Here is a 23,818-nt window from a genome sequence, read left to right as displayed (position 1 = left end):
CCTTAAATTATTTGCCATTTCCTCAGACTTAATCATTCTCTTCAGCCTTGGGATAATTAGAAAGTACACCTTTCTGTACTTCACCAGTTTGCATGTTAAACTTCCATCTTGAAGCCTTGCATTTTGGACAACTCTCAGCCATCTCGTACTTTTTTCTAAATAGAATGTAGTCATTTACACATGCATGTAACTTCTCATAACCTATACCGAATGATCTCAGAAATTTCTTCACATCATAGAATGGCTCTAAAGTCTAAATAGCGAAAACAATAGGTACATGCGGAACTCATCAAATCAGCTAAAATAAGAACGGGTCAACCGGTGTTAACAGTACGTAATGCAAATTAAGAGGTTTTACCATATTCTTAATTATGTATTGAATGGTGAAACATAGTCTTATATATATTCCTATCCTAAAAATACCAAAAATTACATAAATTTTTACATTATACTATACATAGTTATAGTAAATTATACTACTAAATTATTTTTTTCCTTATGTTTACATTTTAACATGTAATTTTTCAATTTAATGTAAAATATATATAGATGATATTTGATATAGTTATCTACAAAATATATTTATATAATCTTTGGATAACTGATTTGTATATTTTTTCTAAGTAACATTGGGTTGATAAAACTAACATATGTGATTCTTATCATAATTAGAGAGAGGCGGCGAGGAGTTAGGAGATCAAGAAAGAGTAGTGGCGGTGACCAGTAATGAAAATGGGAGTGTATTATATACATAGAGGAGACCATATCATAAACACACAAGAAACCCTAACTTTCTCACCACCAAAAAAAAATTATAAAAAAATCAAAGAAAACATTAAATAAGCAGTGAACCCCAACTAAATGAGAAATGTGAAAGATAAACAATTACTTCAAAATTAAAACAAAGGTATGGAGAGATAAATAAACCCCAACTACCAATCCACTTGTTGCGTTACGTGGAAAAGTAGGTACGCTTCGTAATCAAAAGTATGCAGGAGTTTTAAAACCATAACAAAGTAGAGTACTATATGCAGCTTCTGTTTTAGTAAATGCACCACAACAACCAATCCTATTAGAATATGAAGTAGAGCCACAATGGTTTTGCAAAAACCAGTTTTGGTCAAGTGTGTCAAAGACAGTCAAAGGAGGCTTTCATAAAGGAAACAAAATGATATGTCTATATTTTGTCTCTGTTTAGCATGTATTTGTCATGCATTTAGCTAGGATAACTAGTTGTTTTGCATCAATTTCTAGCCTCTTTTGTATACTTTGCATATTTAGGTAATTCTTGCATCATCTTTGCATACATCATACATTTAGGAGTATTTCAGGTGTCTAGGAGACGTCGGAATCGCATCGTTCGAGCCACGTCACTCGATCCACCCGCTCGAGCCAACACCGTCACCTTTAGAGTCGACTTCACTTGAGCCACCCCCTCGAGCCAACACCATCACCGTTCGAGTCGACTTCACTCGAGCCACCCGCACGAGCCAACACCATCACCGTTTGAGTCGACTTCACTCGAGCCACCTAGGTCGAGCCACGATGACATTACATTCCACTCGACGCGCACGGACTCGATCGCACATGTCAGGAAGAAAGACGTTTGGTCTCACACGCTTCAGGGAATTCCCAAAACTCGAGGATCACTCAGCCGAACTAAAAAGGATAGAAACTCGCCAAGGTGCAAGGTGCAACAAGGGAGATTTGATGGATTGAGGGGTCGCACAGCAGTTGCAGAAGGCTGCTGATATTCCCAACTCCAATTACTGCCAGATATGACACACTAGTCCAGCAAAAGGAGGTTGTTGATTGGATATTACACACCAAGAAACAAAGAAATGTTCTAGACAAAGAACAAAGAGATAAACTCATAAAATGAAAAGGAAAATTGATTGATTATTCTCAAATGGGATTACATGAGTTTATATAGAGATAGAAAACTTGGTCACAAAGCCAAGTATTATTCTTGAAACTAAAACACAATAAAGATAGATAGTTGAATGAAGATTCAACTCTTTGAAGTTTGTCTTCCCAAGGTGGGTTGAACTCAATTTTCGTCATTCCTCTTTGACCACAAAACAAAGTCATTATTTTGGGCTTTCTTGGATTTGAATTAGGCTCAAAGTGGGCTGGAATTGATAGGTATATCCCCAATAGTTTTTCCCATGTTCTCTTTGGCCATAAGATCTTGAATTGACCCATTAAGTGTTTCCTTAATCTTCTTTGATATTTACTCTTTGATCCAACTTGCTGATGAGAAACAACATGGTCAGTATCTTTGCTTCATCCTGGACTTAGTAGAAACAGCTCCTGGTTGCCATACGTAATTCTGGAATGTCCTAAACCAATTGGACCTAAAGCTCTTCAAGTGTAGAACTAGAATGACTTCCTTTGGAAAATGAAGTGTATCTTTGTATTTCGTGGCCCAGATCTTCTCTTTCTGACCTTGTTGGAAACATAAGATATACATTAAAATCCTCCAAGTGGTTTTGTACCGAAACTGTTTCTGAGTTGGTCTGTGTAACACGGTCTTTTGCTCAGACGCAAAACTGGGACTGAGATAGATCCACTGACTTGAAATATCCATATCTTTCACATATAAACTGATATTAATGTGATTCCAATTCTCCGTGGTTATGGAATGGATCAAGATTCCAGAAAATTTTGGTTCATACCTTGAATCCTTTTGAATTGGTCGGAATCCTCCTTTGAATACTCATAGGTCCAAATCGCGTAGCGATGAGTTCACCTTTGACTTCGTTCGTGGTGAGCAAGACTCAAGGGTCGTCTTGGATGGTTTCATGATCACATCATACCCCTCCTCTTGAAAAAGTTTCTTCCTCGAAACTGTAAGGCCATGGGTGGGAGAGTGTTGAAGTGATTCTGGTGGCTTTTCTTTGAGGGAATATATGACTCCATATTGTATACCATGAGGCAGAAGTGCACCACTTTCCGTGAGACCTTTCTTTATTCCTTCAAAGTCCACAACTTGCTCTGATACCACTTGATACGCCCAAAATTCGAGGATCACTCAGCCGGACTAAAAAGGATAGAAACTCGCCAAGGTGCAAGGTGCAACAAGGGAGATTTGATGGATTGAGGGGTCGCACAGCAGTTGCGGAAGGCTGCTGATATTCCCAACTCCAATCACTGCTAGATATGACACACTAGTCCAGCAAAAGGAGGCTGTTGCTTGGATATTACACACCAAGAAACAAAGAAATGTTCTAGACAAAGAACAAAGAGATAAACTCATAAAATGAAAAAGAAAATTGATTGATTATTCTCAAATGAGATTACATGAGTTTATATAGAGATATAAAACTTGGTCAAAAAGCCAAGTATTATTCTTGAAACTAAAACACAATAAAGATAGATAGTTGAATGAAGATTCAACTCTTTTAAGTTTGTCTTCCCAAGGTATCCTTCCCAAGGTGAGTTGAACTCCATTTTCGTCATCCCTCTTTGACCACAAAATAAAGTGATTATTTTGAGCTTTCTTGGACTTAAATTAAGCTCAAAGTGGGCTGGACTTGATAGGTATCATCCCCAATAGTATCTCCCATGCTCTCTTTAGACATAAGCTCTTGAACTGACCCATTAAGGTTTTTTTGATCTTTTCTCTCTTTGACTCTTTGGTCCAACTTGCTGATGAGAAACAACATGGGTTGTACCATTTATTCACATTGGGCTTAGTAGTGATAACACAGAGTTTTAAACCCTATTTTCCTACTGCAAGTGCACAACAAAGAAGTAGTACTTAGGGGTCGAATCCCACGAAGACCAAGTTTTACTCTATGGTTCTATTGGTTCAATTTCAAGCTAAGACAATTCAAAGTTGGGTTTGTTTGGTAACAGTAATGCGATTAAAACGGTATAAAAAAGGGCAATAAGCAAAACACTAGATCAGGGGTAATTCTCGGGAATTTCAGAGATAGCAACTAAACAACTATTCAGGGCATAGATTAAGTACCAGTCTAGAACTCAAACATAAATATAAACTGATCCACTGTCGTGGTATCAATAACTCTATCTGATCGATTCTGTGCGGAAACGCGGAGCACATACTCAGACATCCGGAGCACATGCTCGGCGGTCCATAAACCCTAAACTGTCGTTTGAGCCCAGAATCGCAGACAAGCATTAAAGAACAGGAATGATAAGTTCACAAATCACCTACACATCAACTTTCGCAGGTCTAGGATAATTTGCCCACTAATGTCTTTTCTAGCAACCTATTACACTTTTGATGAATAGATAAACCTAGAATCATAGATTGGGTGATCAAATCAACCTAAGCATTAAGTCTAACAATAGTGAAGACAATCAATTATATAAAGCCCTATTTGTGTTATGTTGCTAACCCATGAAACCCCTAATCTAGCAAAGAAATCTACTCAGACATAGAGAATTGAATAGCCAACATAGATGAGAAATTCAATGACATAAAAATAAAAAGGGTTCAGAGAATCCTTCACAAGGTAGCCGCTCTTCTCCCTCTCTCAAAAACGTCGCTCAAAAAACCAAAAAGAAAGAGTATATTTTCTCTCCTAAAAACCCTAGGTTAAATAGCATACAAGTAGAGAAATATAAGGAAAGAATCCAAATCAAATCTCCCTATTAAAAATCGATCTCCTCCCTCTTTCTCTCACAAAGGATCGCCTAAAATAAGGGGAATTAGGCAGGGAATCAGCACCTAGATGCTTGCCACGTGTCGTCATGAATCCGTAGAGTTGGGAGCATGTGCTCAGAAATCGGGAGCATGTGCTCCTGGGTCTAAAATCAGCTTTTCTGCTCCAATTCAACTCCTTTCTGCTCTGATTGCTCCTGCTGTTCCAATCCTTGATTTTAGCTTCCTAGCCTCTTATTATAACCTGAAAAGGACTCAAACAACTACAAAACTATCAAATAAACGGGGTCAAAGTGAGTCAAAACCGTAACATATCAACTCCCCCGGACTTAGATCTTTGTTTGTCCTCAAACAAACTCAAACCAAGCGCCAAGAGAGCCAAGGTGGGAACTCGCAAAAATCTCAGAAACCGTGAGTAGACCATGACCTGCAGACCACATGTGTTAGAACAAGCTATACCAAAAACTTCTCCAGCAAACATCTCCAAAACCAGAACCATAATTGGCAATCAAACCCAGAAAAAGATCACTTTTCAGACAAAGGCTCTTTACATTCAATTAAAATTGGCGTGAGCTTCTCATTAAGGGCATTAAGCTAGTGAAATCGAGGCTTGGTAGATAAAAGGCTGTTTTAATGGTGGAGCTATAGAGTGTTTAGGGGTTACCATTACTTCGAAAGAGATGCAGGATATCGCACAAAATGGTAAGGGAGAGTGTACTCATTGATGTCCACAACCTCTAATCACTCTCCTCTTCTTATCTTCTCAAACTCAGCCTCTCTGTTCTCCTCAAGTTACAACGCATGCTCTGGGGTGTGTAACACTAGCTCTGGTCCCTTTCCATCATCCTTAAACGTTTTTTTTTTTTTTTTTTTTTTTGATGAGAAATTGTAATGAAGGATGATGGGGATCTTCTTCTGATATTGCACCTGGAGCATGTGGACCGTATCCTAGGCTCTCTCTCTGCTCAAAACAACTCACGGACTCGGATGTATATAATTTCGGAGTAGGTGCTCGCTGGGTTGGAGCACGTGCTCTATCCGTCCGGCTCTTTCCTCTTTGGTTCTCCAGCAAGACCGAGTTAGAGATTGTGTCAGTCCTGCTCTCCCCAACCGTTTTGCACATAGCTGCACAGAATGAGAAAACAAAAATACAAGTGCAAGTGGTTTGAAAGGAGGTTAGGCTCGGGGTGGGTACTAACTTAAAATGAGCTAGCTATTCAGGATCAGCAAGATTGGCAAAATGAATAAGAAGTCCTGAATATGTGACACATTCCCTATCCTAACGCCCAAAACGAGAAGAATTTAAATCCGGTTAGGTTCCAATAAAGTAGAGTCTAAGTCTTTTCGGTGAAACCTTAATGGGATGAAGCTTTTCTGGCCAGGAGAAGGGTCCGAATGTGAAGAGGTATTAGCTCGTCTCTGTACTCTTAGTTCTGCAACAATGGTCACTAGGAAACGGTCAAACTCACAAATGGTTAAAAACATCACGGATTTCGGTCCTAATTCCCACAAGTTTTGGTTCGACTCACATGACAAACTGACTCAATAAAAAGAAAAATAAAGAAAACAAAGGTCATAGGTGACCCTCTCCCGGACTTACTTCACACCGTCTCCGGTGTGAAAATAAGCCAAAAAGAGACCTAGACAAGAAGAAAAATAAAGATAACAACAAAAATAAAAAGAAAATAAGGCGGATAGGACAATGATGGTGTGTGTAACCGTGATCAGGCGTCGGAATTGTCTGGGCTCTCGCTCTCCGAACGGGCAAGGCGGCGCCTCCGACGTGGTGGATAATAAAGTAATCTAGTCTCGAAAATCACTGAAATCGGTCTGGGCCTGGTGGGCATGGGCCTGAAATTCATTAAACTTACCTGGCCCAATCGCTCTTTTCTTTTTCTTCTTTTGTTTTTAGTTTGCCGAGCATGTGCATCGGGTTGCTCGCGTCCTGCGAGCATGTGCTCCGCATCTTTTTTTCTTTTTTTCTCAGTTTGCCGAGCATGTGCATCGGGTTGCTCGCGTCCTGCGAGCATGTGCTCCGCATCTTCTTCCAACATTCCTTCTGCCTTTGTCAAGGCAACCTCCAACGGGTCGAGAGTGAGAACTTCATCGGTAACCTCATGTGCAACCTCTGAACCATCATCAACCACAAAAGTCTGACCATCTATCATAGGTTTCTTGAGCAGCTTATTCATCTCAAACCTTGCAATCATATCCCCCAGCTGGAGATCGATCGCTCCCCCTTGCACATCTATAATCGCACCAGCTGTGCATAAGAATGATCTACCTAAGATCAGGGGGTCACGTGGTTCTTCTTCAAGTTCCAGAACCACAAAGTCTGCTGGTATAAGCGTGTCCCCTATCTGGACATGTAAATCCTCCAACACTCCTATGGGGCGCTTGGTGGATCTATCCGCGAATACTAACGAAATCCGTGTAGACTTGAACTTCGTGTATCCCAGCCTTTTAGCCACTGAATATGGCATAAGGTTCACACTGGAACCTAGATCACAGAGGGAGTTTGCAAAAATCGTTTTACCGATTCTCACGGATAAGACAAATCGCCCTGGATCATCTCTCTTCTTTAGCACTTTGTTTTGCAGCACAACACTGCACTCTCTTGAAACCATCATCACGTTCTCTTCCTCTGACACTCTCCCAGAAACCAACCCTTTCACATATCTCTTCAAAGCAGGTATCATCTGAACAGCTTCAGCTAGGGGTAATTTTACCGTCAATTCTCTCAACATCTCCTTGCACTTTTCATCCTCCAAATCCTTGCGAGATTTCTTAGGAGGAACAGGGTAAGGAACCCTAGGGGTGTACACGCGTGCAGGAGGTACCTCAGTTGGAACGGTCTGATCGGGAGTCGGGAGCACGTGCTCGCTGGATGGGAGCACATGCTCGCCGGATGCTTCGGCTTCTTTTTGACTCAACGGTGGAGTCTCAGCAGCATGTTGAGGAAGGTATTCTTCAGCAATACCCTTTCCCTTGTCAATCCTAGCGGATGGTGCTTCTCTAGGGGGTAACTTCTTTTCTCCCCTTAGCTCAATCGCATAGACATACTCGTTTCGCGGGTTTGCTTCCCCTTTTCCGGGCAGAGTCCCAAGAGTTCTTTTCACGGCTTCAGCAGTCTGTGCAACCTGAACATCAAGCTTCTTCACATGTGACATTACTGCCTCATACTTCCCATTAAGGTCATTGTACATGGTATCGACCTTAGCGTTGATTTCCACTGAAGCTTTTTGTTGATTCACCAAGAGTTGTTGCATCATGTTTTTCAGCTCATCCTGAGAGCTGCTAGCAGATGAAGGTCCCAACTGCTGGTTAGTGTAAGGCAGTGCTTGCTGAGCGCTTGTATATGCCTGCTGGTTCCCCCCTTGGAAACGGTTTTGAGTGGGCACAAACTGTTTGCCTTGGAAGTTGTTTGAGAAGGTTTCCTGATAACCCATCTGATTCTGAGCTCCTTGCTGCGGATACACCTGATCCTGAGGGTTCTCCACGTTAGTGCTTCTATAGGACAAATTTGGATGGCTTCTGTAGTTTGGGTTGAAACCCCTATTCTGCACAAAACCTTGCCCACTCACATAATTAACCTCCATCGTGTCATCCTCTCCATCACAAATCTCCTGAGCTAGCGGCATGTCTCCGGTCTCATCGACAAAATGGACAGTTTTCTGGCTCCCCTTCAGAAGAAGGTTCACCTTGGCTGTCAACTCATCAATCTTTTGCGTATCGACACTGTTGACCTTCACGGACCTGTCATACTCAGGGGCCTTGTTGCTGGAGCTTGCAGCTAGGTTCTCAATCAACTGATATGCTCCTTCCTTAGACTTTGTCATAAAATCCCCATTGCTGGCCGAGTTGATAACGTTTCTGTAGTCCCAGTTAACTCCATCATAGAAAATGCCCAGGATCTGTTCATCACTGAATCCATGGTGCGGACACTCTCTACGGTACTCTTTGTACCTCTCCCAAGCCTCGCAGAAGGCTTCTCCAGTGTGCTGTTGGAACGATGAAATCTTGTTCCTGAGGGCAGCGGTCTTAGCCTTGGTGTAGAAATGGTCCAGAAAAGCAGACCTACACTGTTCCCATGATGTCAGAGACCCAGGTGGCAATGACTTCAGCCAACGTGAAGCTCTATCCGCAAGAGAGAAAGGAAAGAGCTTGCACTTCAGGAAGCCTGGCGGTATCCCATTTGAACCAGTGGTGCTACATATCTCCTCAAAATTCTCGATGTGGTCCATCGGAATCTCAGCTGGGAGACCGTGAAATAGGTGCTGCTTCACTAGAGAGATCATCTGTGGCTTGATCTCAAAATCTTGGTTCGGATTGGTAGGAGGAACAATCGCCGCTCGGTTGGTGTAGGACACATGCGGGTTATCCTTGTCCCCAATGGACGGTTGCGGCGGCGCGGCTCTTTTGTGTTGAGCACGGAGCAACTGCCCCAATTGTTGTCGAAGTTGCTGCAACTCGGCAGCCATATCCTCATTGTTTCTGTTGTCACCCATGTTGACGGATTGAAACTTTCTGTTCTTGCGGTTTGTTCTTTCTGCCAAAGAGAGCTCTGCGGCTGACAAAGCAACTAGTTCTTTGGTGTTGTTTCTTCTTGTAGATCTTCTTGACATGCACCTGAAACACACGCAAAGAAGAAGCAGAAAGACAAATCAGTAAGGTCTTAGTCTAGTAATTTCGCCGAAAACCAAAGGTAAAAGTTTGGTCCCCGGCAACGGCGCCAAAAACTTGATAACACAGAGTTTTAAACCCTATTTTCCTACTGCAAGTGCACAGCAAAGAAGTAGTACTTAGGGGTCGAATCCCACGAAGACCAAGTTTTACTCTATGGTTCTATTGGTTCAATTTCAAGCTAAGACAATTCAAAGTTGGGTTTGTTTGGTAACAGTAATGCGATTAAAACGGTATAAAAAAGGGCAATAAGCAAAACACTAGATCAGGGGTAATTCTCGGGAATTTCAGAGATAGCAACTAAACAACTATTCAGGGCATAGATTAAGTACCAGTCTAGAACTCAAACATAAATATAAACTGATCCACTGTCGTGGTATCAATAACTCTATCTGATCGATTCTGTGCGGAAACGCGGAGCACATACTCAGACATCCGGAGCACATGCTCGGCGGTCCATAAACCCTAAACTGTCGTTTGAGCCCAGAATCGCAGACAAGCATTAAAGAACAGGAATGATAAATTCACAAATCACCTACACATCAACTTTCGCAGGTCTAGGATAATTTGCCCACTAATGTCTTTTCTAGCAACCTATTACACTTTTGATGAATAGATAAACCTAGAATCATAGATTGGGTGATCAAATCAACCTAAGCATTAAGTCTAACAATAGTGAAGACAATCAATTATATAAAGCCCTATTTGTGTTCTGTTGCTAACCCATGAAACCCCTTTGAAACCCCTAATCTAGCAAAGAAATCTACTCAGACATAGAGAATTGAATAGCCAACATAGATGAGAAATTCAATGACATAAAAATAAAAAGGGTTCAGAGAATCCTTCACAAGGTAGCCGCTCTTCTCCCTCTCTCAAAAACGTCGCTCAAAAAACCAAAAAGAAAGAGTATATTTTCTCTCCTAAAAACCCTAGGTTAAATAGCATACAAGTAGAGAAAAATAAGGAAAGAATCCAAATCAAATCTCCCTATTAAAAATCGATCTCCTCCCTCTTTCTCTCACAAAGGATCGCCTAAAATAAGGGGAATTAGGCAGGGAATCAGCGCCTAGATGCTTGCCACGTGTCGTCATGAATCCGTAGAGTTGGGAGCATGTGCTCGGAAATCGGGAGCATGTGCTCCGATTGCTCATGTTGTTCCAATCCTTGCTTTTAGCTTCCTAGCCTCTTATTATAAACTGAAAAGGACTCAAACAACTACAAAACTATCAAATAAACGGGGTCAAAGTGAGTCAAAACCGTAACATATCAAGTAGAAACACCTCCAGGTTTCCAAACATAATTCTGGAAGCACCTAAACCAACTGGACCTAAAATTTTTCATGTGAAGAACTAGGTTGACCTCCTTTGGCAAATGAAGCGTAACTTTGTGGTTTGTTGGCCAGATCTTGTGTTCTTGGGCTTGTTGGAAACATAAGAGATCCATTAACATCCTCCAACCGATTTCGTGTCGAAATTGTTGCTGAGTTAGTCTGTGTAACACGATCTTTGGCTCAGACGCGAAACTAGGACTGGGGCAGATCCACTGATTTGAAATATCCATATCTTTCAAGTATGAACTTCTTTTAATGTGCTTCCAATTCTCAGTGATTCTAGGATGGATCAAGATTCCAGAACAATTTGGTTCATACCTTGAATCCTTTTGAATTGGTCGGACTCCTCCTTTGAATACTCGTAGGTCCAAATCGCGTAGCCATGAGTTCACCTGAGTTGTAAAATGAATAACTTCTTCATCTGAACTCTAATTGGACTGATTCCACCTCGAGATATGCTCTAGATGAGGTACGAATGTATCCCAAATAGTAGTTTGGCTGGAAGAGTTGACCTTTGACTTCGTTCGTGGTGAGCAAGACTCAAGGATCGTTTTGGATGGTCTCATGATCACATCATACCCCTCTTCTTGAAAAAGTTTCGTCCTCGAAACTGTAAGTCCATGGGTTGGAGAGTATTGAAGTGATTCTGGTGGCTTCTCTTTAAGAGAATATATGAGTCCATATTGTTGACCCTGAGACAGAAGTGTACTCCATTCCGTGAGACCTTCCTTTGTGGTTTCCTCACTTTGATGTTTGTTGACTTCTTTGTGATCTGGTTCTTTGGCTTCCGTTTGCTCACTCAGTGAATTTGTTATTTCCAACAGATTCTTCTGAACCAGCATCTGCTTATGATCCTTTGGTGATGGTAACAAATTAAATACAACTTGCTCTTCCTTAGAAACAAGAGACATCCTTTCTCGTTGGTAACTTGGTGTGACAGTAGACGCTCCATCAGTTGGTCTAGAAGTTCTCCTTAGAATATGATTTGAACCACGATGGTGATGGTGGGGAACAAATCGCTTCCTTAACATAGACATCCCATTGAGACTTGGGCAGAATTGATCGGATATCCGAACTAACCCGAAATAAATACAAACCCGATCGGATATCCGAACTAACCCGAAATAAATACAAAAATGCATCTAAGCGGGTTTGAACCCAGTACCTTAGGCATTTACAAGTTTATCATAAACCATTATGCCATAATATGAAAACGTTAATTATTTATATATATATATATATATATATATAATTATGTATTCTAAAATTAATTTATTTTTTTCTTTCTCAATCAACAGAACCCATAATTATTTTATTTTTTTTATTACCCAGATCAATTTTAGTAGAAACATGACAAGCAAATCTACAAAAAAAAATATAGTTTGTGGGGTTTGAAGAGTGAGTGAGGTTGGAAGATAAATATGAATCATATCATATAATTTGCTATAAATATTAGATTTGATAGGGAATTTGAAGGATTTAATTTTTGAAGTAGTGGCCATGGATAAACAAATCTAGGGTTTTTTTGTTGAAAAAGAGAGATGAAGAAGAAGGAGACAGAGGAAGATAGAAAGTATATATTTTTTTTTTCAAGACAGATTTTTTTTTTTTTTTATGACTTCAGGTAACCCGAAATTACCCGAACCCAAAGACAACCGATCCGAACCCGATCCAATATTAGAAAATACTCGATCGGGTTTTATATCTCTACATCCGAAAATCCGAAAACCCGAACATCCAAACCCGAATCCGATCGGATACCCGAATGCCCAGGCCTAGTTGCACTAATCAATTCTGCTTCGTGAATGGATGATTCTTTTGGAATCGGTTCATGAGCACTAAACGCTTCTACCACCTGAATCTTTGGAGTTCTCTGTTTCTTCCCGAGATTGTCTTTTTGAAGAGTTTCTAAGATTTTATGCCATTCAACGTCATGCTCTCTGTCCATTTTGATCCTCTCTGGATCGTCAATGCGCCCAAACTGCAAAAGCAGTCTCTCCTTCATCTCGTGCCAACTGTCTAAAGGAAGCATCCATTGCCTCAAACGAACAAACTTTTCAGCTTTGCCTTGGATAAAACTCTGTAAAAATTTCGGCAAATCTGTGAAATCATCATACCGAGCAAAGTATTGCTCCATCCAATCAATCCATGGCCGTAAATCTTCACCAGCAAACACCGGAACCTCCACAAAACACATCACGTTCTTCTTAAACGTTCAATTTCAAGAAAAAACTCCCAAATTGCTCGCGTTAATCTCCAATCTCAGTTTCAAGATTGTCGCAAACGTAGTCACCGTCACAATCAACTTCTCCGATAATCCAATTAGCCGGATCTGATCTCTTCTACGTTGAAGCTTCGATCACAGTTTCACCGCACCAATGTTAAGTTTTGTAATATCGTAACCTCTGTAACTAACTCTTTATTGATAACCCAAACACTAACATACCATAGACGAAGGCAAGCACATCACTAGCTCTTCACCTAACAAAGATCGGAGACGAGAGTACATCACTCTCGCACTAACCATCAGAGAGCACATCACTCTCTCACTAGCACATCGCTAGAACATTCAACAACAATAAGCATAATCCTCCAAGTACAAGCCGAGTCTCTCTATTTTAAGAAGAAGAGCTTCAACTGCAAAGCCTCTGATAGAGAAAGAGTCTTTGCCCTCCTTTGCTAAGTCAGCTTAGTCAACACTTTAGTTGACTTTCTCTGTGCTCTACTCTTCTCACTTCCTCTTTTCTTCTTCTTGCTACCTCCAACCGTATCATTTTCCCTTAGCTTTTCATCATTTTTACTCATGTTTAGGCCTCTAAAGGCATATTTGCATTGCATTTGTTACTTACAGGTTCATGGAGCGGAGCTCAAAGATTTTGAGGCATTTTGAGCAAAAAAGAGTAAAAAGAGTTGAATCAGACAATACAAATCAATGATGGATCAAGATGTGAACAAATATTGCAAGTAGAAGTGAAGAAAGAGGTCATCAAGGGAATAAGCGAGTACAATCAACCAACGGGTTGATGTGTGGTTGATTGAAGCAAGAGCTGGTCACAGACAAATGGCCAATCGTTCTAGTGATAAATTAATCGATTAATACTTAAGGTTTCAGGACGAAATAATCAACCAACAGGTAGGTTGTCGATTGACATACTAGTTGAGCTAGGGACTAGGAAGCAATAAGGCTTGCTATCGATCGATTGGATCAGAGAAAGTGAGAAACAATCGACCAAGTGGTTGATTACAAGACTTCTTCTCATTCAATACCGGGTTTGACCTATTTTGTTTCAGGTTGTACCGATTAAGTTTTATTTTCTTGTAAATTACACTAAGCCTACTTAGAAAAAGTTTATGCTTTGTTTTTGATCTAAAAACACTATACTAAAGTTTCTTTCTATGTATTTTATATGAAACTTGACAGTTCGGACACCGAGTGCTTATGGTGAAGTAGGTCGAGTGTCCTTCCTTTCCCTTCTTAGAGCATACAATCCTCTTGTTTAGCCCCCAACATGACACCAGCCGGCCTCACTTAGCTCATCCAAGCTCCAGAACACCTGATTTCACCCCATATGCATGGATATATGCAAACAATGAAGCAAAACTACGTAAATACACAGAGTAGGAAATAAAGACTCTAAAACTTAAGAAACAAGTCCTAAACAATGCAAAACAGAGACCAAATGCAAACTAAAACATGGTAAAATACAGAAATATCATTAGGTACCTAAAAAATACTTGAGGTTCATAACGGCCTCCTTTTCCCAATATTACATGGAAAGTTGATGTCAAAAATTTACAGTTTAAAGGTACTATTTTGCAAAAAAAAAAAATGCACTAAGTTCTACTTACATTGCTTGGCGAGTGATTATGGTTAATTAAGCTTTTGAGGTTCTCCTTAATTGTAAAAAAATTAGATGGGTCATGTAGTCTATTTTAGGGAATATATAACTATTTTTAGCCAACAACAAAAATGAAGGATCCAAAAGTATTGACTTTATCAACAGAAATTAAGCTCTCTCTCATCTCTTTCTTTTTTTGTAAATTTTATGTCATTTCACGACGTCTTTTGCTTAACTTTCTTATTCTGTTACAAAATTTCACTTGATTAGGGTTTCCTTTTAGAATCTATGTCTAGATTTTAATTTGTCTTCTCCATTAGTTTTTGTCTCAAAATTATATAGGTTTTCAATAAACATGGATCGTGGAGAACTAAGTAGAGTATTCCAAATGTTCGATAAGAATGGAGACGGGAAGATTGCAAAGAACGAGCTGAAAGATTTCTTTAAAAGCGTGGGAATCATGGTCCCTGAAAATGAAATCAAGGAAATGATAGAGAAGATGGATGTGAATGGAGACGGTTTCATGGATATCGATGAGTTTGGATCGTTGTATCAAGAAATGGTGGAAGAGAAAGAGGAAGAAGAGGACATGAGGGAAGCATTTAGAGTATTTGATCAAAATGGTGATGGATTCATTACAGATGAAGAGCTGAGGTCAGTGCTTGCATCAATGGGGTTGAAGCAAGGAAGAACACTTGAAGATTGCAAGAAAATGATAAGTAAGGTTGACGTTGATGGAGATGGTATGGTTAATTTTAAGGAGTTCAAGCAAATGATGAGGGGTGGTGGGTTTGCTGCTCTTAGCTCCAATTAAACATTCTTCTTTTTAAGTATAAATTTTGTATAGATAACCATCAAAGCCAAGACGTTTTGAATTTATCTAATTAACACTAGTTTTCTACCAAAATAATTTAATGTCCTACGTTAGTTTTCTAGATACATCATATTGTTTGTTAATTGAGAGATCATTACCAGACATGTTTTCTTTAGAGGTATCTAAGATTTTTCTTGTTTATTTTCTTCTTGTGTCAATCTATATATAATATAGAATGAATTGGATCTAGATATGAGCATATATAAAAGAAAAAGGGAAAAAAATAATGGTTTATATTACAACATTTGAGATTCAAGTTTTTTTTTTCCTTCTCCATGTTTGTGTTTCTTCCCCAACGCCCCCCCTCCCCCTTTGTATCCAAGGTTTGTAGTTGTTAATTCTCATTCTCACACCCTTTTGTTTTCATGTATAACTTTCAACAACACCCATTTTGCTTTTAAAAAATAACTAAGTTTTTATTCTTTTTCGTAACCATCGTTATTGATCCACACATCTTTTTAAAAATCTGAATATTTTCCTGTAATTGATTCCACATCTTCTAATCAACATCATATTATGAGTATGTTTAATACGTAATTTTTAATATAATTTTAATATTGCATTAAAGAGTGAAGAAAATACAGTAGTGTCTTGGGAGAAAACACTTAGGTAAGAGCATGATTATTGGACTACCCAATAGAAAATCAGAATAATAAAAAAATAATAAAAAAAAGAAAAATGTGGAGCGATGAGAAAAAAGTGTCTTTACCTAGAACTATCAAGACACTGAATCTACACATGTTTTCATTTTATTAGTTGCATAAATTAAAAAATAATTAAATAATAAAATTCAATTAAAATATTATTAATTAATTTTTTTGACACCTAAATGGCTATATAACCGATAATCATACTCTAAAAATATATTTTTAATACGCTTTCTACTCTACATATCACTTTTCTATTATTTTAATTATATTTAAATTTATCATTTAAGTTTTTAATCTAACTAAAACATTAAATTTCTTTCACTAACAGAGATGCTCTAAATCATTTTACAAAGAAATCCGTAATCAATAAGGCTGGAAAAATTTTCTGACGTGTTATTAATTCGACCACAAATTACATCTTTTATATTATAAATTATGTTTTGGAATTTCTATAAACCAAATTCCGTGTCTCTTTAATTTAAGCGTAAATAAATCTATTTTCTTAATTAAGACAAATTTATTATTCCAGAAATAAATAACTAACAAAGATACTGTTTGTATGATACTAAAAGGTTTGGAAAAAAATGTACTATTTATTATTAAAAAATTGTTCAAAATTTCCAAAAGTTGATTGTAAAAGAATTGAAGCAAAGGCCAAAGCAAGTCGTCACATGGAAATTGCATCGCAATGTACGCTATATAACTTACATGAAAAACGGAGGAATCCGAAATTCCGAATGATACATACGAGACAATACACGTGCGACCTTTGATGACATTGGTCTCACTGATTTTAAGCCACTAAAAACCTGATTTTGCGACGATGCACACACGTTTTGCAAATTCCGATTTTAGTAAACCGTTGTTGAGTACAATTCTTGTTTAAGCGTTGACTACCTACTCATACGTAAACTATGTATCATGTAATTGCTTTCATACCAATTTTTTTATATTTTCTATACGAAGCTAACTTTAAGGAATAAAAAAGTGGTACTTATAATTGTAAAATAACCAAACTTGACGGAAAGCAAATTAATTTTCAGACAAAAATAAGGTATTATAACACTACTGTATATGATGACTCAACACTTCACTTATTATTTGCTTTTTTTTTTTTCTTTTTTTTTTTTTTTTTTTATAAAGAAAGAGCTTAGCTTTAGACCACTGTTCTCGAAAGATGAACAAGAAACCCAAGATTTTGAGCTCCGTAAGTTTTTTTCCTTGCTCTTTGTTCTTTTCTTCTTGTCTTGTTCCATTACAATACCTTTGTTTAGTTCTTCCCAATTTGTCATTTTTGGGTTTCAAGGGTTTTCGAAGTAAATGAACAAAATAAAAGTTATGGGAAGCCGAACAGATTTTGTTTGGGTTGTCTAATTCGCAAATCCGTAGCTCTGCAATGTCAGTTGTATTCAGACAGTTATTTAGTTTTATACTCTTCTTTCACAATCTTGAATCTTTATTGCTATTGAATGAGATCATACTACTTGTGGTGATATAATAAATACTAGTGATTGCAGATTGAATGAGTTTAATTGTGTGTTATGGATCTTCGTATTTCAGGTATCATTAAGTATGAATCACAAACGAAAAGGCTCGTCTCTTCGTCGCTTCTTCTCTTTAGTGTTTTTTCTTGCAATGGTCTTCCTTTTAGGGAATGCATTTATTACAGTAGACTATAAAGAGGTATTATTTTCTTCTTAGACTACAATTACTCTTAGCAATATATTGAACCTGAATTATGTTACAGAACAGTTTCAAGTATGATAATTTGACAGGGAATTGCGGGATGGAGTTCGATTTTTAGACTAAATCTTGCAAAACTGCAGATGTGCAAGGTCTGTTGCTTAAGAAGCTGCTCTGTTTCTATGCTCAGTTTCTATGCTTAAAAACTAAATCATGTCACTTTTCTCAACTAGACACAACTCAGGCCTCCTGGTAGCGAGACGTTACCGAGAGGTATTGTTGCAAGTACATCTGATTTGGAAACGCGACCATTATGGGGAGCAAAGCGCAATAAAGTATTTTACCTGTTTGCCAACGGTTCCCTAGTTTCTCTGTAGTCATTTCTAATTACCTCTACATGCATTTTCTGTTTCTATGTGTTCAGAAACCAAAGCCGAACTTATTAGCTATGGCAGCCGGAATAAAACAGAAGAGAAGTGTTAACAAGATTGTCAAGAAGGTAAACCTCGGACAATGCCTTTTTCATTTCTCGGTATTGAAACAGTTTTGATGTGATATCCTTTTTCTTTTTATCTACTTGTGGCAGTTTTCATCAAGTGAGTTCGTTGTGATGCTGTTTCATTATGATGGCGTCGTGGATGAATGGAAGGAGTTCGAGTGGAGTGAAACTGCTATTCATATTTCTGTAGTAAACCAAACCAAATGGTAATAACTGCTTTTTGATGTATAGCATTTGGCTTGTACAGTTTATATATGTTTATGACTCTTTTTAGGTGGTTCGCTAAGCGTTTTCTTCACCCGGATATTGTCTCAACATATTCTTATATATTTCTATGGGATGAAGATCTTGGTGTTGACCATTTTGATTCTACAAGGTAAAAATGCTATGCAAAGAATATAAAAAGTTGGTTCTCATTTGATAAATGATGTAAAACTTATATTTGTGGTATCTAATGCAATTGCAAAAACGTCAGGTATGTTTCAATTATTAAAGAAGAAGGGCTTGAAATATCACAGCCTGCTCTTGATCCCTATTTCTCTGAAGTGCATCACCAACTTACCTCCCGGGACAGCAAATCTAGAGTACATAGGTACTTCTCTCATGTTCCAATAAAAAATATTTTAGCAAAGAGAAGAAAAAATAATGGAAGAATGACATAATGAATCTTATTGCAATGTTTTTGTGTTAACCAGGAGAACATACAAAGTCATTGGTCAGGCTAGGTGCGACAAGAATAGCACTGCACCTCCTTGCACGGGGTACAAGAATTGAATCTCCATGTCCTTCTTCAGTGGAACCTTAACCATTATAATTATAGTATTTATTCTGAAAAACTCATTAAGAAACTCTACGTACAGATTTGTTGAAATGATGGCTCCTGTGTTTTCCAGAGCAGCTTGGAGGTGTACATGGCATATGATTCAGGTATTGCACAAGTTTGAACTAATTATGTCACAGACCATTGAAGACCATCAACATCAAGATGCTTGACTTTGTGTTATTGATGTTTTTATATCCTTTTACAGAATGACTTAAACCACGGATGGGGTATAGATTTTCAGCTTGGATATTGCGCGCAGGTAAATTGTGACTGAGCCAACCCAATACACCCGTTTATTTGTTGGTTTTGTTTTTCTCTCAGTATTGTCTTGTTTCTTTGAATAGGGTGATCGAACCAAAAATATCGGCATTGTTGATTCTGAGTATATACTTCATATGGGTCTTCCTACATTAGGAGGTTCAGCTGAAAACAAGACCAAGACTCAGCATGACTCAGACATATCTGTATGCAATTCTTTACTAGATTTTGCTCTCTCTTCTTTTTGCCCTTTAAGATATTCACATCATTGTCTTATATTACTGTTATCATGCAGAAACCATCATCAACATCATCTGGTAGATCTGAGGTAAGCTTTTAACCTATCAGTTTTCTAATCTTAACATCCATAGAGTGCTTTGTATGACTAAACTCTCTGTTCACATAATGTTCATTACCTTACCTATATAGGTTCGGAAACAGACTTACGCCGAATTAGAGACTTTTAAACATAGATGGAAGAATGCTGTGAAGAATGATGAGTGCTGGATAGACCGATTCCAACCATGAGATATGGTACACGATTATATACATAGAGAAGCACATAAACACCATGAAGACCCCAAGGAAGGAGAGATGATTACCAGACATATCAATGATGTACTGAATCTAACCAAATTACTGAAGGTATACATGTAGCTCAAGTTAAATTCTTTTATAGGAGGTTACAAATTTGTACTATATCTCACTTTATAGAGCCTCAAAAGTTTAGCACAAAAATCTTACTGGTGAGTTATATGTACCACTGGAACTACAGAAGGTTTTGAATAAAGTTGAGTTTTTACAAATGGTTTGGTCATGATTTTTTAAAGTTTTCTCAATCTTCTTGCGGAGTAGCTCGAGTTAGAATAGAGCAGATTTGCTTATGATTCTTGAGATTATTCGTCCAAGTTCCTCTCCACAATCTTCTTGTACGTGATGGCCAGCCTGATAAGGGGAAAATATCAGTTCCAGTTAGCTTTGTTGTTTAGCAATGTCTCACAGATATAAGGAAATTAGCTGCCTAGCTGGTACTACATTTGGCATTTCAACGAGGTTGTGTCCTGAACTCTTGCAGAACTCTTCAACTCCCTCATAGCTTAGCCACCGGTCTCGTTGTCCCCAGCACACGGTGATTGGGATTTTCCAGCTTTTATCCATCAGTGATGTCCTCATCTCTTCTGCATATTTCTGTCAGGTAAAAGTTTCAGTGAAATGCCAATCTTTCTCTGACAATATATCTAATAAGATGAATGGGGAGAGGAAGTCTTAATTAAAGAACCTTAAGCTCCTTCTTCATGGTCCTGCTGATGGCGTTAAGGGCAAAACCAGAAGAACCTGAGGTGAGATAAGGTCTTCGGTAAACCATTGCATCGTCTTCTTTCATTTTGTAAGGACCGCAGCTTGTTAAAGGCTTGTCGCTTGCTCTTAGAGGGTCCTATTGCTTTAATAAATCAGGAATTTGTTGTACAGAACATTTGCAGAAGCAAACTTTGATGAAACCAACCTGAGAGAATATCTCCCCGAGCAAAAAGTTGCTGAATACAGACAAGGTTGATGGAAGTTTAGCATGTTCGGGTGTGAGCTGAAACCGCATATACAAGTTCTAAGTTAGTTCTAGTAAAGTACAGAAAGTGGTAGGTTTTAGGTTTCCTTTCTTACAGGAGGATTCAAGAGTATGAGATTCTTGATCTTGTCAGGTCGGGTTCTAGCATATTTTACAACAGCAGTTGAGAAGTATCCCTGACAAGAAGTGAAACACTCATGAAAAAATCTGAAATATTGCTTCTTCAGTGAGAAATGAAATGATGCTACTACTACCTACCTGCACCACAAGTGACACCTTACTGGTAGTTACTTCATCAATGAATGACTCAAGCGACGAAACAAACTCTGCAAAAGCCACAGATCATTCTGATAAATCTTGAAACTCTCTCGGTTTCTTGATCGATAAGCGGGGCTTAATATCATGTTACCGTCCATTGTATAGTTGAATCCATATCCAGCCTGAGGCTTGTCAGAAAATCCAAATCCTATTATTATGCAAACAAAAAAAATCAGCAAATGGGTTCTTTAACAAAGAAAGAAAGAAAACTCAAGAAAAGTAGTCACCTAGCCAATCGAAAGCAATGGCGCGGTAGTTCTTCGAAAGCACAGGAAGAGTTTTCCGGTAAGAGTAAGCCTAGCCACACACAAAAAAAAAACATCCTCAAAAATATATGTAAGAAGATGATGTGTTTGAAGGGAATATTATATTATATTACCTGAGATGGGAATCCATGGATGAGTATAACAGGAGGACTATCTACACTTCCGGATTCTACACAAAACCATCTATGGAAACAGAATCATAGACACCCTAAAGCCATTACTGCAAAGATAAAAAAGACTAAGTACTCTCAAAAGTGTGTTTTTACCGGAAGAGGTCTTTTGAAGCTTGAGAGCTAGCTCCCATTGTTAATCCGAAAATCGGATCTTTTGCTTCTACACCTGATCCACCAACTCTATGAGCTTTAACCTGAAAATTTTGCAGAATCAAAAGCTATGTATGTGTTATATAGCAAAGTAGATGAATCCTATTTTTTTTTTCCCTCTACCCATTTGCCTTGCTTGAGCCACTCATCTGATGGACTCGGTTGATCTGAATACTTCCCTCCACTGAAAGAGAAACCATCTCCAACAGAAACAGGAGCATCAATGAGATAATCCTGTTAGAAAGAAGAAGAAGAAGAAGAAGAAGAAGAAGAAGAAGAAGAAATAATTCAATTATAGCTCTTTATGTAAAAACTGATTCTGATTTATAGCTAGGAAGAAAGAAATACATCTTTGTCATTGGATTTGCAGATGAAGCTGTGATGATATTTTGAAGCAGAGTGTCTGGGAAAGAGATATGAGGAAGGTGATGGAGAGGATGAGGTTAGACGTGATCGGAGATGATGAGTGTAGAAAAAGTTAGGGTTCTGAATATGAACAGCCATTTTTTAGCTATCTTTGGTACGGATGAGAATTAGAGAGAGAAGAGAGAAGAGAGGGAGAGTACAAATTGGTGGTTTAAACCGGTTGCTTCGCGGCAGGAGTCAGATAAGGCTTTATGTGGTTGACTGGCTTCCTCGTTTTGCCGTGACGGAGGATTCAAAGATTTTTCTTCAAAAAAGTTAAAATCAGATTTTTTTCTCTCACTACTGTCAGCAAAACGCTGCGTTTTAAATGCTTATCCCATATTCCATAACATAAAATTAAAAAAGGTCAACAGATGAGAGTCACAATGTTGGGCATGTTATGAAGTATATTATAAGCTTCGAGGTAACAAGATGTTTATTGAGAGAAGAATCAAAAGAAAAGAGATCTAGAAGATGGATTTATGGACTTTAGAGAGAAGCTAGAGAGAAACTAGAGAGATAGAAAGACTTTTTACTACTCTCATTCTCTTGTACATAGCTCTTATTTATATAGGGAGAAGACAAAGACAAGCACAGAGGGGTTGGTGACAAGTGGTGAATCAAGTAAACAAGTGTCACATGCATTGCATGAGGAGGGACACTTGTTGTGATGGGCTGCATGAAGAAAGGACACTTGTGCTAATGTATACTCACACAATTTTATAACATGGCATAGTTTTTCAGGGATGACTATTTTTGCCTAACCATTTTCCCCAAAAATTTTCATCTTTACCATTTTTGTACTATTTTCCAGTTAGAACGTGTTATTAGATTCTAATTTATAAAAAAATTTGAAGACTTCAACAAAATGCGTGTTCTTTTGTTAGTCATTAGACTAGCGACAACAAAATAATAAAAGCCCTCCACCTGCTTTCTTCTCCATTGTAATTGTTAGATGAAGCTTTTTTTACAAATTTTAGAGATGTAGCGACAAAAAAAAAATCTCTCATAGTCGCTGATAATTTCAGCGTCAGATCTCATAGTAGTACTTGCCATCAATTTGGTTGCTGGGTATCGCTGGTATCGTTTTTCTGCCATTATAACAGTGTAATTTTGCTGTTGCTGTCGCCATTTCTGCGACTGGAAAAAGAACACGCCCAAAATCATCAAAAGTGAATAAGTTTTGTTGATTTGTTTTCTAAAATCTTGTAAAATGCTCCAAACAATCTTTGTATTTTTGTGATATTTTTCATGACTGTATTTTGTGAAGAAAATGTATAAAATTATGAATCAGTAACATAGTAATTGAATTCATTAACAATCCTAGATTTTTTTTAATTGAATAATACAAAACTTTTAATGACTTTGTAAAAATCTGAATCTAATAATCCAGATTTTTTTAAGATTTTAAATGACTTTTTAAAAATCACAACTAATAACATTAAATTTTAGTAGAGTTTAACAAAATCTTAATCTAATAACAACATATTCTACATGACATTTAAAGTCTTTAAAACTCTATTCAAATCTCAAACCAATAACCCACACTTAAAAAAATTAAAAATTTGGAGAATGTGTTTTTCATAAAAGACATACTTAGTAGTAACAAAAACTATACCATATAAGAAAATGAAACCAAATTAACCCAAATATAATGTGTAAAATTGTGT

General features: G+C 38.0%; 3 protein-coding genes and 1 non-coding gene across 17 annotated transcripts; 3 read left to right on the top strand and 1 right to left on the bottom strand.

Annotated features, from left to right (window-relative positions):
- The first annotated feature begins 8,560 nt into the window (after window positions 1-8,560).
- On the top strand, window positions 8,561-8,667 carry LOC147936229 (small nucleolar RNA R71). The gene has a single exon (XR_015569774.1). It is a non-coding gene; the product is annotated as a small nucleolar RNA R71 (small nucleolar RNA).
- Window positions 8,668-14,696: 6,029 nt separating this feature from the next.
- On the top strand, window positions 14,697-15,578 carry LOC104719185 (calmodulin-like protein 2). The gene has a single exon (XM_010437050.2). It carries the CDS (start codon window positions 14,841-14,843, stop codon window positions 15,297-15,299), a length of 459 nt encoding a protein of 152 aa, XP_010435352.1. The 5' UTR covers window positions 14,697-14,840; the 3' UTR covers window positions 15,300-15,578.
- A 1,533-nt stretch (window positions 15,579-17,111) lies between these two features.
- LOC104719183 (uncharacterized) lies at window positions 17,112-20,078 on the top strand. 9 transcript variants are annotated; one of them, XM_010437048.3, is made up of 14 exons: window positions 17,112-17,216; window positions 17,570-17,692; window positions 17,785-17,844; window positions 17,926-18,027; window positions 18,117-18,191; window positions 18,279-18,397; window positions 18,466-18,567; window positions 18,667-18,783; window positions 18,887-18,952; window positions 19,052-19,118; window positions 19,220-19,273; window positions 19,359-19,478; window positions 19,568-19,600; window positions 19,702-20,078. In XM_010437048.3, exons 1-14 carry the CDS (start codon window positions 17,187-17,189, stop codon window positions 19,798-19,800), a joined length of 1,167 nt encoding a protein of 388 aa, XP_010435350.2. In that variant the 5' UTR covers window positions 17,112-17,186; the 3' UTR covers window positions 19,801-20,078. The 9 variants fall into 9 exon arrangements, with proteins under 9 accessions (XP_010435350.2, XP_087325995.1, XP_087325992.1 ...); XM_087469869.1 differs by having other exon boundaries at window positions 17,114-17,216; window positions 17,926-17,965; XM_087469867.1 differs by lacking the exon at window positions 17,112-17,216 and adding an exon at window positions 17,233-17,407.
- LOC104719184 (uncharacterized) lies at window positions 18,838-22,691 on the bottom strand. 6 transcript variants are annotated; one of them, XM_087469861.1, is made up of 12 exons: window positions 22,092-22,691; window positions 21,867-21,977; window positions 21,687-21,787; window positions 21,534-21,603; window positions 21,382-21,451; window positions 21,246-21,302; window positions 21,095-21,162; window positions 20,932-21,012; window positions 20,777-20,854; window positions 20,552-20,707; window positions 20,308-20,460; window positions 19,963-20,217 (listed from the first exon to the last, which is right to left on the bottom strand). In XM_087469861.1, exons 1-12 carry the CDS (start codon window positions 22,245-22,247, stop codon window positions 20,134-20,136), a joined length of 1,185 nt encoding a protein of 394 aa, XP_087325987.1. In that variant the 5' UTR covers window positions 22,248-22,691; the 3' UTR covers window positions 19,963-20,133. The 6 variants fall into 6 exon arrangements, with proteins under 6 accessions (XP_019086076.1, XP_019086074.1, XP_019086075.1 ...); XM_019230529.2 differs by lacking the exons at window positions 19,963-20,217; window positions 20,308-20,460; window positions 20,552-20,707 and adding exons at window positions 19,161-19,437; window positions 19,694-19,711 and having other exon boundaries at window positions 20,773-20,854; XM_019230530.2 differs by lacking the exons at window positions 19,963-20,217; window positions 20,308-20,460; window positions 20,552-20,707 and adding exons at window positions 19,364-19,437; window positions 19,689-19,711 and having other exon boundaries at window positions 20,773-20,854.
- Between the last annotated feature and the right edge of the window lie 1,127 nt (window positions 22,692-23,818).

The sequence above is a fragment of the Camelina sativa genome, chromosome 10 (genome assembly GCF_030686135.1).
Source record: "Camelina sativa cultivar CO46 ecotype springtype chromosome 10, ASM3068613v1".
NCBI classification, from domain to species: Eukaryota; Viridiplantae; Streptophyta; class Magnoliopsida; order Brassicales; family Brassicaceae; genus Camelina; species Camelina sativa.
This window is presented reverse-complemented; position numbering and strand designations above follow the sequence as displayed.